This window comes from Ranitomeya variabilis, chromosome 5 (assembly GCF_051348905.1).
Source record: "Ranitomeya variabilis isolate aRanVar5 chromosome 5, aRanVar5.hap1, whole genome shotgun sequence".
In the NCBI taxonomy this organism is placed as follows: Eukaryota; Metazoa; Chordata; class Amphibia; order Anura; family Dendrobatidae; genus Ranitomeya; species Ranitomeya variabilis.
In genome coordinates, this window is record NC_135236.1 from 67,824,814 (window position 1) to 67,841,199 (window position 16,386).

General features: G+C 44.7%; 1 protein-coding gene and 1 long non-coding RNA gene across 2 annotated transcripts in view; one reads left to right on the forward strand and one right to left on the reverse strand.

The window, feature by feature from the left end:
- The first annotated feature begins 688 nt into the window (after positions 1 to 688).
- LOC143774487 (uncharacterized) overlaps positions 689 to 16,386 on the forward strand; it is a 73,589-nt gene continuing 57,891 nt past the window's right edge. Inside the window, exon 1 of the long non-coding RNA XR_013215541.1 lies at positions 689 to 2,512. This is a non-coding gene — a long non-coding RNA (uncharacterized LOC143774487). The remainder of the gene's footprint in view (positions 2,513 to 16,386) is intronic.
- LOC143774486 (beta-4C adrenergic receptor-like) lies at positions 6,028 to 8,040 on the reverse strand. The gene has a single exon (XM_077262128.1). The coding sequence runs from the start codon at positions 7,790 to 7,792 to the stop codon at positions 6,518 to 6,520; it is 1,275 nt and encodes a 424-aa protein (XP_077118243.1). The 5' UTR covers positions 7,793 to 8,040; the 3' UTR covers positions 6,028 to 6,517.

A 16,386-nucleotide genomic window follows, 5' to 3' on the forward strand; every position in this document is an offset into this window, starting at 1 on the left:
GCAAAGGGAATAAAATTTTAAATAAAAGTTTTGACCTGGTGACAACTCCTCTATAAAGGAAAGGAAAATAATTGCAACCATTGTTTTTATGCATTTCATATAAAAAATAAACATACCTTTAAGGCTAAGTTCACACTATTGCATTTTCTTATGCTCTTTTATGCTAATTTTTAGCAGCTTTTTCAGAAATCTCCTGCACACACATTGTTTTTTTTTGTCATCAGTAATTTGTGCTTTGCATGTTTTTTGGACACTTCTTTCAGTGTTTTTTTCGGCATTTTTCACTCATTGACTTGAATGGGTGGTGAAAAAATGGTAAAAAACTAAAAAAAACTAAGGTATCAGGTTTTGCTGCGTTTTTTGTGCTAAAACCTCATTCTATAGAATAGGACTTTTTCTTTCAACACTAAACTTTATCAGAAAGCACAACAGACATGTCAAAACTGCTGGAAAAAAGGTATGAAAAAACTCAAGAAAAACTAAGCAAAACATGTTTTTTTCTGCAGCTTCTTTCCTGCCAAGAGATCAGGTTTTTCTACAGAAAAAAAACGCTGAAAAAACTAACTTACCCTTGAACAGAACATAAGAGCAGATGGAAGTACCATATACTATATACATAATAGAAGGTACAGACCAGAAAGGTCTATAACTATGGAGACACATAGGTCTACAGAGGAGCTGTAGACCCAAAACGGCAGGACATTTTTAGACCAAATTACTGACTAAAGTTGATTCATTTTTTATTCTAAATTTGTTTTGTAAGAATAGAAAAAAAAATCAATGTATGTTAACTTGTTACCTGTAATTTCTAAGGATAATTCTGTGCTGAACCTTGTGGATTTGCACATTGCTGGGGATCGGGGCTAGGGTTAGTCATATTGCCCCTATTATGTGGGATCGACGGGTGGTAAAACATCGAAAGTGCCTACACAAGTGCTGGTTTTATGTTTTGACTGTTTTGGGTTTTTTTTTTGCAAGATCTTACAGGTCATCACTAGGGTCCGTTCACACCTTGAACATTCAATGTGGATTTTTCCTGCAGGTTTTAGGATGATGGTTAATTCTCAGGGGTGTAATTTTCAGAAATCTCATCACAAGCAGCGAAAAATGACTGGCGATCTGGATTTTAAGCCAGCAGCATGTCGATTTGTGCTGGGGATTTGTGCAGCGCCTTTCACCAATTTGCAATGAAAAGTATGAAATCCACGGCAAAATTTTGTTTCCGAATTTTCATGTGGATTTGCGATGGATAATTTGTAAGTGTAAATATTCCCTAAACAATTAGCTTTTAAAATTGATTTTGCACTCCAGGAGCAAAATGGGTTCCAACAGTGATTTTTTTTTTTTTTTAACCTTGTTCATTATTTTATTTGTGCATTTATTAAAGCGCCACTTCAGTATTTTTTGGGTATTATTTTACCACTGGAGTGGTGCTTCTAATCTAAGCTCAAAGATCAGATCCCAATATGTAGTAGGTGTAATGATAATGATTTTAGCAAATACCTTGAATTAGAAATGTAGTCTAGTACCTCTGATATGCTAAGTGACAGCTAATCAGAAGAACTATACTACATTTCAAATTGTAGGTATTTGCTAATGCAGGCAGGATCCTCTCTCCTCCCGTACCATTGTGACTTGTATTGTACTGTACTTGTTTTTATTATGTACACCCCTCCTCACATGTAAAGCGCCATGGAATAATAATAAACAATGATATTATTATTACACCTTCTACATATTGGGATAGGATCTTACAGATAAGAATACCCCTTTAAGTTCATCTTGGAGACTGAATGTTCAGACCAGAAGTAATGTCACCTCACTGGACATGTCACAAGCAGAGGACATCTTTGCCTTTGCAGCATTGGAGTTGCTCGACTGATCTGGACGCCCCGTAAGCTTGGAGATGCTGAACTCGTTGCCTAGGAGACCTGCCACTACTAAAAAAACTGCAATGGTGGCTGGTCACCTAGGCAACGAGCAGTAAGCTAGGAGCGTAAAAATCTCTCCATTCTAAAGAACTGACAAGGGTTTTTTTTTATTATTTGCCTTTGTACCCATTTAAAAAAAATGCAAATGAGGAATCGAGGCCTTAGTGTTTTTCCTCAAAAAGCAGCATACTCTGGGTACAATTTTTTATTTTATTTTCTAGATTGTCTATGTGTCAGGATAACCACTAGTTAAAAAAAGCCAATAAAAACATTAAGTTTCACTCCCCACCCCCCATAAAATATTTTTTGGGAAAGTGTCTCTAAAGAACTGTTTTTGCTGCCCCATAGCAACCAATCACAGCGCAGCTTTCATTTTTAAATAGCAGAAAACAGAATGAAAGCTGCTCTGTGATTGGTTGCTATGGGCAACAAAGACTGTCTTTCATTAAGCAGTATCAAAAATGCTTATAAACGTTGATTTTACCCCCCAAAAATGATTTATTCTGTGACACCACAACCACTGTCGTTCTCTCTGCGCCCTACGGGTAACACTTTGTCGTGTCCAGGAAGATTAGTCGCAGGTAACTTGCGGGCGAGTGACGCACTCCAAACAGCGCCCCGTTGTGCCATAGTACACATTTAATTCCATATAGAAAAATAGACATTTCTGTCAGATATTTACTCCAATAACACTGTATATACATAACTTAGAATAGAATCTATACATCTTTACACATTACACAATAATACCCTCTGTAATGCTGTACACATATGTGCGTGTCATTTTAAGCATGTGCAAAAAATACGGCATGTGGGTAACAATCATTGCACGGAAAAAAAAGGAAAACCAGAGGGAGAAAGAGTCAGGAGAGACTGTATATAATGGAGAGATGTAGCAGGGCCGATTACGCTTTTCCTAATTTTCTCATTTAAAGGGATTGTCTGCTTTGCATATGGTCTATAGGGGCACATGGACTTCTCCTCTAAGAGCCAAAGTAACAGTTCTTGCCCTGGCAGACTTTATTCATCTATGTATTACATCGGTATCCAGTCATTTGAATGGTTGCATGCACTACTACATTCTTCCAGTAGTGGGCACTGCAGGAAAAATGAGCAGGAAATCATCTTTGGATGTGTCAGTCTAATTTTAAAGAGTAGCCGTCATTTATGTATTTTTTTAATCTGGTGTAAATGGCGCCGTTCTCCTGAATCCGACGCTGTTTTTCTTTTTTTTCTGTGACTTTCCGTTCCCGAGATATGGCCCTGATTCTAAATACATTTTTGTTTTTTCCAAGTGGGTGCGGTCCACAAATTATTCCTCGTAGGCGTGTCATTATAGGACAACACCCGGTTGGCTAAAAAAAAAACAACTTGATTTATATGGAGGTAAGATGGGCATATCTCAGGGACGGAAAGGTGCAGAAACAAAAGAAAAACAACGCCGGATTCAGGAGAACAGCGGCATTTACACAGGATTACAGTACGATATATTTATGGCAAGTGACAGGTCCTTATTAAAGGGATTGTCACTAATGAAACCATCCCTTTACATATCTCCTGCATTGTTAATTCACGCTTATTACAAGATAATGCAATACTTAATCAAATGTATGAGGCCAAACCACATGTTACACATTGTAATGGAATTCCACATGACAAACTCAGCCCTGCTAAGTCATGTACGCAATGTGCTGTGGTTATAGTGTACAGACTGCCACATAAACCATAGAATATAACTAACTCCACTCTGCTACATCTGTAGGATTTAGCAGAGAGCAATCTGTTCATTTGTTCGTCAGTTAGCACGGGCTCCATACGGCAGAGCAGAGATGAGTTTGTCGTTTGGCACTGCTCGTGATATTAGATCAGTATGGTTTTTACATAGGAAGGTTTAGCTAAGAGTCTGTGGCCCCAAGGAGACCGCTTCCGCCCCCTCTCTTCAGCGATCGGTGAGCATTCGGACCCCCACTGATCAAAACTTCTGACATGTGAGAAGTATTTGAAAGTCATCTCTGCTACATCTGCAAAACATCATAATTGACCCTTCTCTGGGTCATACAGTAACTTTTGATTTATGGCATGTACTATGGCCCCCGGGTAGATCTCAAGGATGCCGCTACTCGCCAACACGGCCATATTCCCTGCGGTCCGTCACGCCATGTCAGGGGCCCGGCTGCAGGCGTTATATGAGTGTGATGTGCGTCATATCCCCCTGCACTGATGACATCCTGAGACTGGACACTTCATGGACAAACCGGCTGTACAAGGTGTTAGAAAGCAGCATATCCCCAGGTGATGGGGAAGGGGCATGGCCATTATAACCTGTTTATAATGGGGAGGGGGTCCCGAGGGTCCGGAACGAATCACGACAAAATACGGCCAAATGACCTGTACATAATGCATTTTCTCTTATTAGCAGGTCACAGGCAAAGTGCAAAGGAAACATCCGAGATACAGATGTAGCAGAGCTGAATTTGTTATTGGCACACAGGACCCACTACACCTCTTTAACTGCAAAAAAAATGTATCTGTGTAACTATACAATGTAGCAGAGCTGAGTTTGCTATCTACGGAACTCATTCTGTATTCACTGTGGATTTACATAGGACTGCAGGTAAACCTCAGACCGTCAGAAAGATACCTAAATAAAGTGTCAATTGCCATAATAAAAAAAGAGTTCAATAATTAACTCACAAGTAGCTGAGTTGAATCGGTTAATTAATTAATTCTGTATTTACGAATATTTTGCATAGGACTGCTAGTAAAACTCAAGTCAATAAGTTACCTGGATGCAAGAAGGAAAGAGTTAAATAACAAACTCATTTCTGCTGTTTCTGCGTAGGTGTACAATATGTAGCACAACTCATGATGATGTTTTCACTGAGGGTTTACATAGGACTGCTGGTTATTCTGTATTATATGAAGTCAGTAAGATACTTGGTGTACTAAAGAGTTAAGTGACAAATTCATCTCTGCTGCATCTGTGTAGGTATAGAATAAGTATCAGAGTTGAATTGGTATTGGCACAACTAGTTCTTATTTACTGAGGTTTTACATAGGACTGCAGGTAATCCTCAAGTCAGTCCTTTACCTAGATGCAATGAATGAAATAGTTAACAAACTCATCACTGCTGTTCCAGTGTTTGCATACAATATGTAGCAGAGCTGCATTTGATATTAGCACAACTCATTATAATAATGTATTGAGTATGGATTTACATAGGACTGCTGGTTAATTCATATGATCTCATATCAGTCTGCAGCCTGATGTACTGAAGAGTTAAATAACAAAAATAGCCCTGCTGTATCTGTGCAGGTATTGAATGTGTAGCAGAGCTGAATTTGTTACCGGCACAAATGTATTTATTGTGGCTTTACATAGGACTGCAGCTAAACCTGAAATCAGGAAGTTATCTGGGTGCACTGAAGGAAATAGTTAAATAACAAACTCATCTCTGCTGCTTCTGTGCAGGTAATAGGCAGCAGAGCTAAATTTGATATTAGCACAACTTATTATGATGATGGTTTTACATAGGACTGCTGATTGTGCTAGATTATCTCACGTCAGTAAACTTATTGATGTACCGAAGAGTTAAATAAAGTCCTCTCTACTGCATCTGTGAATGTATTGAGTACGTAGCAGAACTGAATTTGTTACTGGTACAATTCGTTCTTATGGTTTTACATAGGACTGCGGGTAAGCCTCAAAACAGGATGTTACCTATGTGTACTGAAGAAAATACTAAATAACAAACTCATCTCTGCTGCATCTATGTAGGTATAGAAAATGTAGCAGAGCTAAATTTGATATTAGCACAATTTATACTATGTGGTTTTACATAGGACTGCCAGATACAGTAGATTATCTCAAGTCAGTAAGCGTCTTGATGCACTGAAGAGCTAAATGACAAAGTCATCTCTGCTGCATCTGTGTAGGAATAGAATAAGTAGCAGAGCTGAATTTATTATTGGCACAAAATACTGTAGTTTTGCATAGGACTGCTGGAAAACAAACTACTCATTGAACTACATCCATTTACTGGAGACAGATTCATTTCTTCTGACAACTAAGTTCCTTTCTCATTGGACATTTGTCTTTGTTTTCAGCCATATTGTGTAACTGTGTGAGATGTAGCAGAGTCGAATGTGTTATTAATGTTATCGCTGACTGTAATATTGGAATCTTTGTGTGGAACAGACCCAGCTCTGCTACATAAGTACATATAAGTTAAATCTTAAAAGGATGTTTTTGGGGGGGAGCTTTTTTTTCCTGAAAAGGAACCAGTAGTCTTAAATTCAGATTAAGGGGGTACAAGCCACATTCATAACAGGTCAGGAGCCATGGCCACCCTTGGATGAGTCCATCCAGCATCAAGTAAACATGTCTAAGTCTGCCCAGCAGAAAGCCTGGAGCTGTCAGGGCCTCCAGACATATGGACACTAGGCATGAAGAAGCATGAAGCATCCCCTGTCTGTGTGTCCTGGGTAGGGGTTGTGCAAAGCCTCATCTTCTGTAAAACAAAGGGGTCAACCCCATGGCCTGGATGACTACAGGGCTCCATGGAATGAAGGCTCCATTTAGTGGCTTACAAGTCAGGATGGTCATTAAGATGGGAGTTCCCAGGACTGTTCTTCAGGCTGGTTTCCTCAGTCCTACTACTGCAACGACTACTACTGCTGAGGCTCCCATTGCCCAGCTCAGCATCGGGCAAGTGCTTGGTCCCATCACAGCTTAGAAGGTTGCTGGAGGCATATTGGCACCTTTTAGGGTCCTTGGACAAAGCACGTAGCTTTCTATCTGCAGTCCTGGGGCAACACAACAGTTTCTTAAAAGCTTTCCTAAAATCTGGACTCCTGCAGTAAATGATTGGGTTCAGCCCTGAGTTCACATAACCCAACCAGTTCAAGAACAAGAAGATCTGAGGATCAATTAAGGCAGTGAAGAAGACTTTGATGATGTTGGCCACGAAGAATGGAAGCCAACAAAGTGTGAAAGTGCCCATGATAATGCCCAAAGTCTTGAGGGCTTTGTGTTCCTTGATGGCCAGTAGTCCTGAGGGTCTTCTTTTGGAAGTCCTTCTGTTTTTGGTGGAGGGCACCGGTGTGCCATTATTAAATCGCACCTTGTCCTTCTCTATCAAGTTGACTTGTTTGGTGGCCACTATGAAGACCCTGACATACACAAAGATCATGATGACCAGGGGCACATAGAAGGAGATGGTGGAGGATATGATGGCATATGGCATATTGGTGACAAAATCACAACACTTAGGGTCATTGTAACAGTCCTTGGCTATTTGGTTGTCGGTATCTCTCCACCAGTGGTTCATGATGGGTAGGAAGGAGATCAAGGCAGATACTGCCCATACAAAACAGACTACCAACCTTGCCCTGGCTTTGGTCACCAGCATCTCATACTTTAGAGGCGAGGTGATGGCAATGTATCTGTCCACTGCTATGACACACAAGGTCTCTATGCTGGCTGTGACACACAGAACATCCACAGAGGTCCACAGCTCACACACGATGGTGTCATACAGCCAGTCCCCGGTGATGAGGATGGTGGCACCAGGTGGCACCACCAAAACTCCCATGATCAAGTCAGCACAAGCCAAAGAGGTGATGAACACGTTGGTCATAGTTTGCAATCTTGGAGTTTTGGCTATGGCAATAATGATCAGAAGGTTTCCAAAGACTATCATCAAGATCATGAACACCAAGGCTGACCCTACCATCCACTTCTGTGAGAGGGTGAGAAAGTAGCCACCATCACTGCTGCTGCTGCTGCTGTCAGTGCTGCTGCCAGTGCTGGAGTTCGGACTCAGAATATCCGACAAGTTGACCTCCTGGGAAGGAGCCATGGTGAGGAGGAGGATGGTGGTGATGGTGTGCACCAGCAGATCAGTCCTGGAGGAGGTGAGTGCAGAGAGGGCACAGCAGCCCCATGGAGCAGGCAGGACGTTGTGCCATGTCAGGCTGCCTGAGACGAGCACTGAGAAACTTCAAGCCGCTCACTTCACTAGGCAGTGATCTCTGGGAGGGGAAAGGAAGCTTCCAATCATTAAAGGGACAGTCCTCCTGTTACTGCTGCAAAGCGCTCACAGGAGCAAGTCACAGCTCAGACATATGTCTGCAGGGCAGGCAGCAGCAAGCAAGCATCACTCCACTGCTACAGTATCACCCCACTGTATCCAACCTCCACTGCTACAGTATGAATCCACTGTATCTAAACTCTCCACTGCTACAATATCACCCCACTGTATCCAACCTCCCCACTGCTACAATATCACCCCACTGTATCCAACCTCTCCACTGCTACAGTATCACCCCACTGTATCCAGCCTCCCCACTGCTTCAGTATCACCCCACTGTATCCAGCCTCTCCACTGCTACAGTATCACCTCACTGTATCCAACCTCTCCACAGCTACAGCATGACCCCACTGTATCCAACCTCTCCACAGCTACAGTATCACCTCACTGTATCCAACCTCCACTGCTGCAGTATCACCCCACTGTCTCCAACCTCTCCACAGCTACAGTATCACCTCACTGTATCCAACCTCTCCACAGCTACAGTATGACCCCACTGTATCCAACCTCTCCACATCTACAGTATCACCCCACTGTATCCAACCTCCCCACAGCTACAGTATCACCCCACTGTATCCAACCTCTCCACAGCTACAGTATCACCCCACTGTATCCAACCTCCCCACTGCTACAGTATCACCCCAAGGTATCCAACCTCTCCACTGCTACAGTATCACCCCAATGTATCCAACCTCTCCACGGCTACAGTATCACCCCCCTGTATCCAACCTCTCCACTGCTACAATATCACCCCACTGTATCCAACCTCTCCACTGCTACAGTATCACCCCACTGTATCCAACCTCTCCACAGCTACAGTATCACCCCACTGTATCCAACCTTTTCACAGCTCCAGTATCACCCCACTGTATCCAACCTCTCCACTGCTACAGTATCACCCCACTGTATCCAACCTCTCCACAGCTCCAGTATCACCCCACTGTATCCAACCTCTCCACAGCTCCAGTATCACCCCACTGTATCCAACCTCTCCACTGCTGCAGTATGACCCCACTGTATCCAACTGTCACGGGGAGACTAGGTGAGCGAGAGCTAATAACCCGGGCCCCTGCAATTTCCCTCAGACTAGGGAAATCCTGACTGACCCTCTACCTGGAGTTTACACTGATGGTGTGCATGTCCAGGCCTTGATCCTCACCCTGTCTCCTGTTTCAACCCTAGGCTGAAACCTCCGCCCACCACCCAGTGAAGAGGTAATACACCAATACCCACAGTTAGCACAGACAAGGATAAAGGAAAATATACACCACGCCGCAGTCACTCAGGAATACACTATAAATGTGCAGGGCAAAATAAATACAAATATAGGAAGGAGTAAATAAGACAAAGGAAAATACCCCACCAGCAACGAATCTCCAACAACCAGCTCTCCACTCCAGACCGAGATAACAACGCACAAGACAGAAGCTATAATCGGCGACGCCCAATGATCAGGAGAACTATTTAAGGGCAATGGGCATGGCCCAGCTTCCAATCCGAGGATCAGGTAAATTAACCCCGGAACAGCTAGATAAAATCTAGCCGACGCCAATGAGCAAATAGTGGTCAAAAGCGGAATTACCGCTGTCTGTTGAACGACCTGGTCTGAACAGCGTCCGACATGACAGTACCCTGCCTTCTACGAGGGACCCCAGGGCCCTCACGGCTTATAGGACCCGGCTTGTCTGGATGGCGACGATGAAAAAACCTGACCAGCCGATCCGCATGAATATCCGAGGCTGGTACCCAGGACCTCTCCTCAGGCCCATAACCACGCCAGTGTACCAAGTACTGTAAAGTGTGACGCACTACACGAGAGTCAACCACCTTGGAGACTTCAAACTCCAAATTACCATCCACCAAGACTGGAGTTGGCATAGGCGCCGCGTCCACAGAACCCACCAGAGACTTGTGGAACACGTTGTGTATTTTATACACCATAGGGAGCTCCAATCGGTACGCTACTGGGTTAATGACGGCGGTGACCCTAAATGGACCAATAAACCGTGGACCCAATTTAAGGGATGGTATTTTGAGTCTTATGTTTTTTGTGGATAACCACACCCAGTCATCCACACTCAGGTCCGGACCTGGCACACGCCTACTGTCAGCCACACGTTTGTACCTAGCACCCACACTCAACAGGCGCTGTTTAACTCTCCTCCAGACTGATGACAATTGTGCTCCTAACTGATCCTCCTCCAGAACGCCGGAAGAGCCCCTCTGACTCAAAGTACAAAATTGAGGATGTAGCCCATAAACACAAAAAAAAGCGGAGACTCCCCAGACGACTCCTGGCGGTGATTATTGATGGCAAACTCAGCCAAAGGAAGAAAGGTAGACCACTCCTCCTGGTTATCAGAGACAAAGCAGCGTAGGTACTGTTCCAAATTTTGGTTCATACGCTCAGTCTGACCATTTGACTGAGGATGAAAAGCCGAAGAATGGGACAACTTGATCCCCAGCAGTGAGAAAAATGCTTTCCAAAATTTTGTCACAAACTGAGACCCCCTATCAGACACGAAGTCAGACGGAACCCCATGAAGTCTGACCACCTCCTGCACAAATACCTGAGCCAGAGTCTTAGCGTTAGGCAACGAAGGCAAAGGCACAAAGTGCGACATTTTAGAAAACCGATCAACAATCACCAAGATGACCGTGTTCCCAGCTGATGAGGGCAAATCAGTGATGAAATCCATGGAGATTTCCGTCCATGGCTTACTAGGTACTTCAAGAGGAAGTAGTGTGCCAACAGGACGGGAGCGGGGCGTCTTAGCCCTAGCGCACGTGGTACAAGCTGACACGTATAAGACCACGTCCTGTCGGATCTTGGGCCACCAAAACCGATGTGACACCAACTCCAAGGTACCTCTAACCCCTGGGTGACCAGCCAGGACAGCATCATGATGCTCCGCCAAAACCTTTAAGCGGAGATGAAGCGGTACAAAAGATTTGTTGATGGGAAGCTCAGATGGTACCTCCTCCTGAGCCTCGGCAATCTCAGCCTCAACCTCGGTAGTGAGAGCCGAAACCACAACACCCTTTTGGAGGATGGGTACTGGATCTTCCTGAGGTTCACCCCCCGGAAAACACCTGGACAGAGCATCCGCCTTAGTGTTTTTAGACCCCGGTCTGTAAGTGACAACAAAATTGAACCTCGTGAAAAACAATGCCAGCGAGCCTGCCTGGGGGACAGACGCTTGTCTGACTCCAAATACAGCAGATTCTTATGATCGGTAATAACAGTAACCTGATGTACCGACCCCTCCAAGAAGTGTCGCCATTCCTCAAAGGCCAACTTGATTGCCAACAACTCCCTGTTGCCGATATCGTAGTTACGTTCGGCGGACGACAGTTTCTTGGAGAAATAGGCGCACGGACGCAAACCACTCAAAGATGAGCCTTGAGATAGTACCGCCCCCACACCAACCTCAGACGCATCGACTTCCACAACAAAGGGTTTTGATATGTCTGGCTGCACAAGAATGGGGGCTGAAACAAAACTGTTCTTAAGAAATTCAAATGCGCGCACAGCAGCCTCAGGCCAAACGGAGAAATTGGTACCCTTTTTAGTCATGTCAGTTAGCGGTTTAGCAATGATGGAAAAATCCTTGATAAATTTCCTATAGTAGATAGAAAACCCAAGGAACCGCTGAAGTGCTTTCAGGTTATCAGGACGTTCCCAATGCAGCACCGCTTGCACCTTAGCGGCGTCCATTTTAAAACCACAAGCAGACACAATATAACCCAAGAAAGGCAACTCTTGAACTGAAAATGCACATTTCTCAAGTTTAGCATACAGCTTATTCTCTCTGAGAAGCTGTAACACCTGCCTGACATGATTTAAATGAGCATCACGGTCACAAGAATATATAAGGATGTCATCTAGGTACACGATAACGAATTTCCCCAAAGCATGCGAGAACACATCATTGATGAAATGTTGGAACACTGCAGGTGCGTTAGTCAACCCAAAAGGCATCACCAAATTTTCAAAATGACCCTCAGGGGTATTAAAAGCCGTCTTCCATTCATCACCTTGATGGACTCTTATGAGGTTGTACGCCCCCCTGAGGTCAAGCTTGGTAAACCACTTAGCACCTGCCACCTGGTTGAACAAATCTGGTATCAGAGGCATAGGGTATGGATCACGAACCGTAATCTGGTTCAACTCCCTGAAATCCAAACACGGGCGTAATCCGCCATCTTTCTTCTTCACGAAGAAGAACCCTGCTGCCACCGGCGAGGATGACAGCCTGATGTGCCCTTTGCTCAAGCTTTCAGCAATATAATCTTTTAACACTTGTCTCTCCGGACCAGAGATGTTAAACATCCTTGCTTTAGGCAACTTGGCCCCTGGTTTAAACCTGATAGAACAGTCATAAGAACGATGTGGCGGCAACTCTGAACAACCCTTCTCAGAGAACACATCCACAAAATCCTGAAGTGACTCCGGAACGCTTGAAGTCACTGCAGGCACACATATGGCATAGCAATTCTCCTGGCAGAACTCGCTCCACCGAATTATGTCCTGAGTTTTCCAGTCAATTACCGGGTTGTGCATAGACAACCAAGGAAAACCCAAAACCACCTGAGCAGGAAGATTCCTGAGCACCTTACATGTAACCCGCTCGGAATGTAGAACTCCAATGTGGAGTTTCACCTCAGCCACAAATTCAGTAATCTCCCCCTGAGAGAGAGGAGCAGCATTGATGGTGACCATGCGGATAGGATGAGACAGTTTTTCAATCCTAAAACCTGCTGAGCGCGCAAACTCCTCATCAATGAGATTTGTGGCTGAACCACTATCCACAAAAACAGTAATTGGCAGCTCACTGCCAGCGATAAAAACCTTAGCAGGGAGCATGCATTGCGAAACCACCATGGAGGATATACATAAGCTCAGATTGGTCTCCTCCACACCCTCTGAGCTTAGAAGTTTTCCACTGTTGCATTTTTCTTAGACAGCAGAGGACAGATGTTAATAAAATGACCAGTTTTGCCACAGTAAAAACAGGCTCCCTGCTTCCTAAGCTCAGGGGCTCGACGCTTCACATGTGATACCCCTGCGATTTGCATAGGCTCCGTGGGCTCACCTGCAGCAACCTCACGTGAACCTAAACCCTCTCCCATAGGCGGTGTCTCATGCTCCCCCTGACGCAAACGGCGATCAATGCGGAGAACCAGACTCATAGCGGAATCTAGAAAAGCAGGAGTCTCGTACATCAGAAGGGCCTTTTTAACCCTTCCAGAAACCCCATGAATAAACTGACTCCGCAATGCTGGATCATTCCATTGTGTATCGATCGCCCAGCGATGAAATTCAGAACAGTAATCCTCTGCAACTCACTCCCCCTGGCGAATAGTGCGTATCTTAGATTCTGCTAGAGCCATTCTGTCAGGTTCATCGTAGATTTTTCCAAGAGAGGAAAAAAAAACTCTCCACAGAGTCAAATGCAGCAGAATCAGATGGCAAAGAAAACGCCCATGCTTGGGGATCCCCGCTTAACAATGACAACACCAGGCCCACACGCTGAGCCTCATTACCCGAGGAGATCGGGCGCATACGGAAATATAGTTTGCAAGCTTCACGAAAAGAAACAAATTTACTGCGTTCCCCAGCAAATTTTTCAGGGAAAGGGAATTTAGGCTCAGCAACTCTTCCTGTCGCTCCAGCTTGCACATTAGATACTGCTAGGCCCTGTTGCTGTACTGCCCCCCTCAACTCAGTGACCTGTAGGGACAGCGCCTCCAACTGGCGGGTTGTGGAAGTCATGGGATCCATGACAAAACACAAAAAAAAGAAACCCTTTTTTTTTTTTCCTTTTTTGTTGTTGGGCCGATTATAATGTCACGGGGAGACTAGGTGAGCGAGAGCTAATAACCCGGGCCCCTGCAATTTCCCTCAGACTAGGGAAATCCTGACTGACCCTCTACCTGGAGTTTACACTGATGGTGTGCATATCCAGGCCTCGAACCTCACCCTGTCTCTTGTTTCAACCCTAGGCTGAAACCTCCGCCCACCACCCAGTGAAGAGGTAATACACCAATACCCACAGTTAGCACAGACAAGGATAAAGGAAAATATACACCACGCCGCAGTCACTCAGGAATACACTATAAATGTGCAGGGCAAAATAAACACAAATATAGGAAGGAGTAAATAAGACAAAGGAAAATACACCACCAGCAACGAATCTCCAACAACCAGCTCTCCACTCCAGACCGAGATAACAACGCACAAGACAGAAGCTATAATCGGCGACGCCCAATGATCAGGAGAACTAATTAAAGGCAATGGGCGTGACCCAGCTTCCAATCCGAGGATCAGGTAAATTAACCCCGGAACAGCTAGATAAAATCTAGCCGACGCCAATGAGCAAATAGTGGTCAAAAGCGGAATTACCGCTGTCTGTCGAACGACCTGGTCTGAACAGCGTCCTACATGACACCAACCTCTCCACTGCTACAATATTAACCCACTGTACCCAACCTCTCCACTGCCACAATATTTCCCCACTGTATCCAACCTATCCACTGCCACAATATTACCCCACTGTATCCAACCTCTCCACTGACACAATATTACCCCACTGTAGGTCTTTTTTATTAAATAAAAATACTTCACGTGTCACAACTACTATACTTTACAAGATGAAACACAACAGAACAAAACATAAGAACAAAACTCCAATCAGACGACAGAATGAGACACAAATCACAAAGAAATAAACCAGAAATGGAAACAAAATGGAGAAAGTTCATGACCTACAAATCAGGGAAAAGAAAGAAAAATTCAAATAAAATAAAGAAAACAAAGGTAAAAGGGAAAATAACAAAATAACCATAACTACATGAATACCCCCGTAAAATAATAAATAATGAATAGTATAAAATCATGTAAGACCCCCGGTCCAGCTTCATTCACACTACTATATACAATATTATACACAATATATACAATATAAGCACATTACACTAAACCGAATATTATACAACACCGCAAACACAACAAATACCTACTGGTCCCACCCCTTTACCTTACAGCCACCCCCTTAAACCACTGCATTCATCCTACAACATACCTAAATACAATACAGTATACAAAGTTAATAATTTTTTTTTATATATATATATATATATATATATATATATATATATATATATATATACACACCGTATTTTCCGGCATATAAGACGACTGGGCGTATAAGACAACCCCCCAACTTTTCCAGTTAATATATGAAATCTTCTTAAAAGTCGGGGGTCTTCTTATATGCCGTATGTCGTCTTATAGGGCCGGTGACTAATGTGCCTTTTGGGGTGGAGAGTGGTCCCAATGACGAAGGGAGGGGGCGACTCACAGGAAAGTGTGAGTGGAGTAGCAGCCCCCTATTACCTCATTGCGGCAGCGTGGGGGTCTCTGTGCTGGGGAGCGGCGGCTCCTCATTGCGGCAGCATAGTGTTTCTGTGCTGGGAGCGGCAGCTCCTCTTCGTGCCGTGGGTGCTGTGGGGCGGTGCATCTTCTTGCAGCGTCGGGGCTCCTCCGCCATCGCCTCAAAGCCCGGAGGCACCGGCAGCTCCATTGCTGTGATGCGGTGGCCTCCGGGAAAATGGCCGCTGGGGGCGGCGCATGCTCAGATTCAGATCTCGTCCCGAGATCTCAGGAGACGAGATCTGAATCTGAGCATGCGCCGCCCCCAGCGGCCATTTTCCCGGAGGCCACCGCATCCCAGCAATGGAGCTGCCGGTGCCTCCGGGCTTTGAGGAGATGCTGGAGGAGCCCCGACGCTGCAAGAAGATGCACCGCCCCACAGCACAGAGCCCCCACGGCACAAAGAGGAGCTGCCGCTCCCAGCACAGAAACACTATGCTGCCGCAATGAGGAGCCGCCGCTCCCCAGCACAGAGACCCCCACGCTGCCGCAATGAGGTAATAGGGGGCTGCTACTACACTCACACTTTCCTGTGAGTCGCCCCCTCCCTTCGTCATCGGGACCACTCCCCCCACCCACCCACCATATGCACATTTGTCTGTACCCGGCATATAAGACGACCACCGACTTTTAAGAAGATTTTGAGGGGTTAAAAAGTCGTCTTATACGCCGGAAAATACGGTATATATATATATATATATATATATATATATATATATATATATGTTTTTTATTTTTTTATTTATTTTTTTACACTATATATAAACACACCTACACTAACTATCCTCCCACCCCTGATCCAGCTCTGGCCACTAAGTTCAGGAATTATCTTAGCTAGGATCAAGCCCCAAAGTTTTTCCCCAGAAGGGGCCTGGGCCAGGCCAGATCAGTCTCTTATCACCGTTGTTGAACCCCCAATCCCCCCACC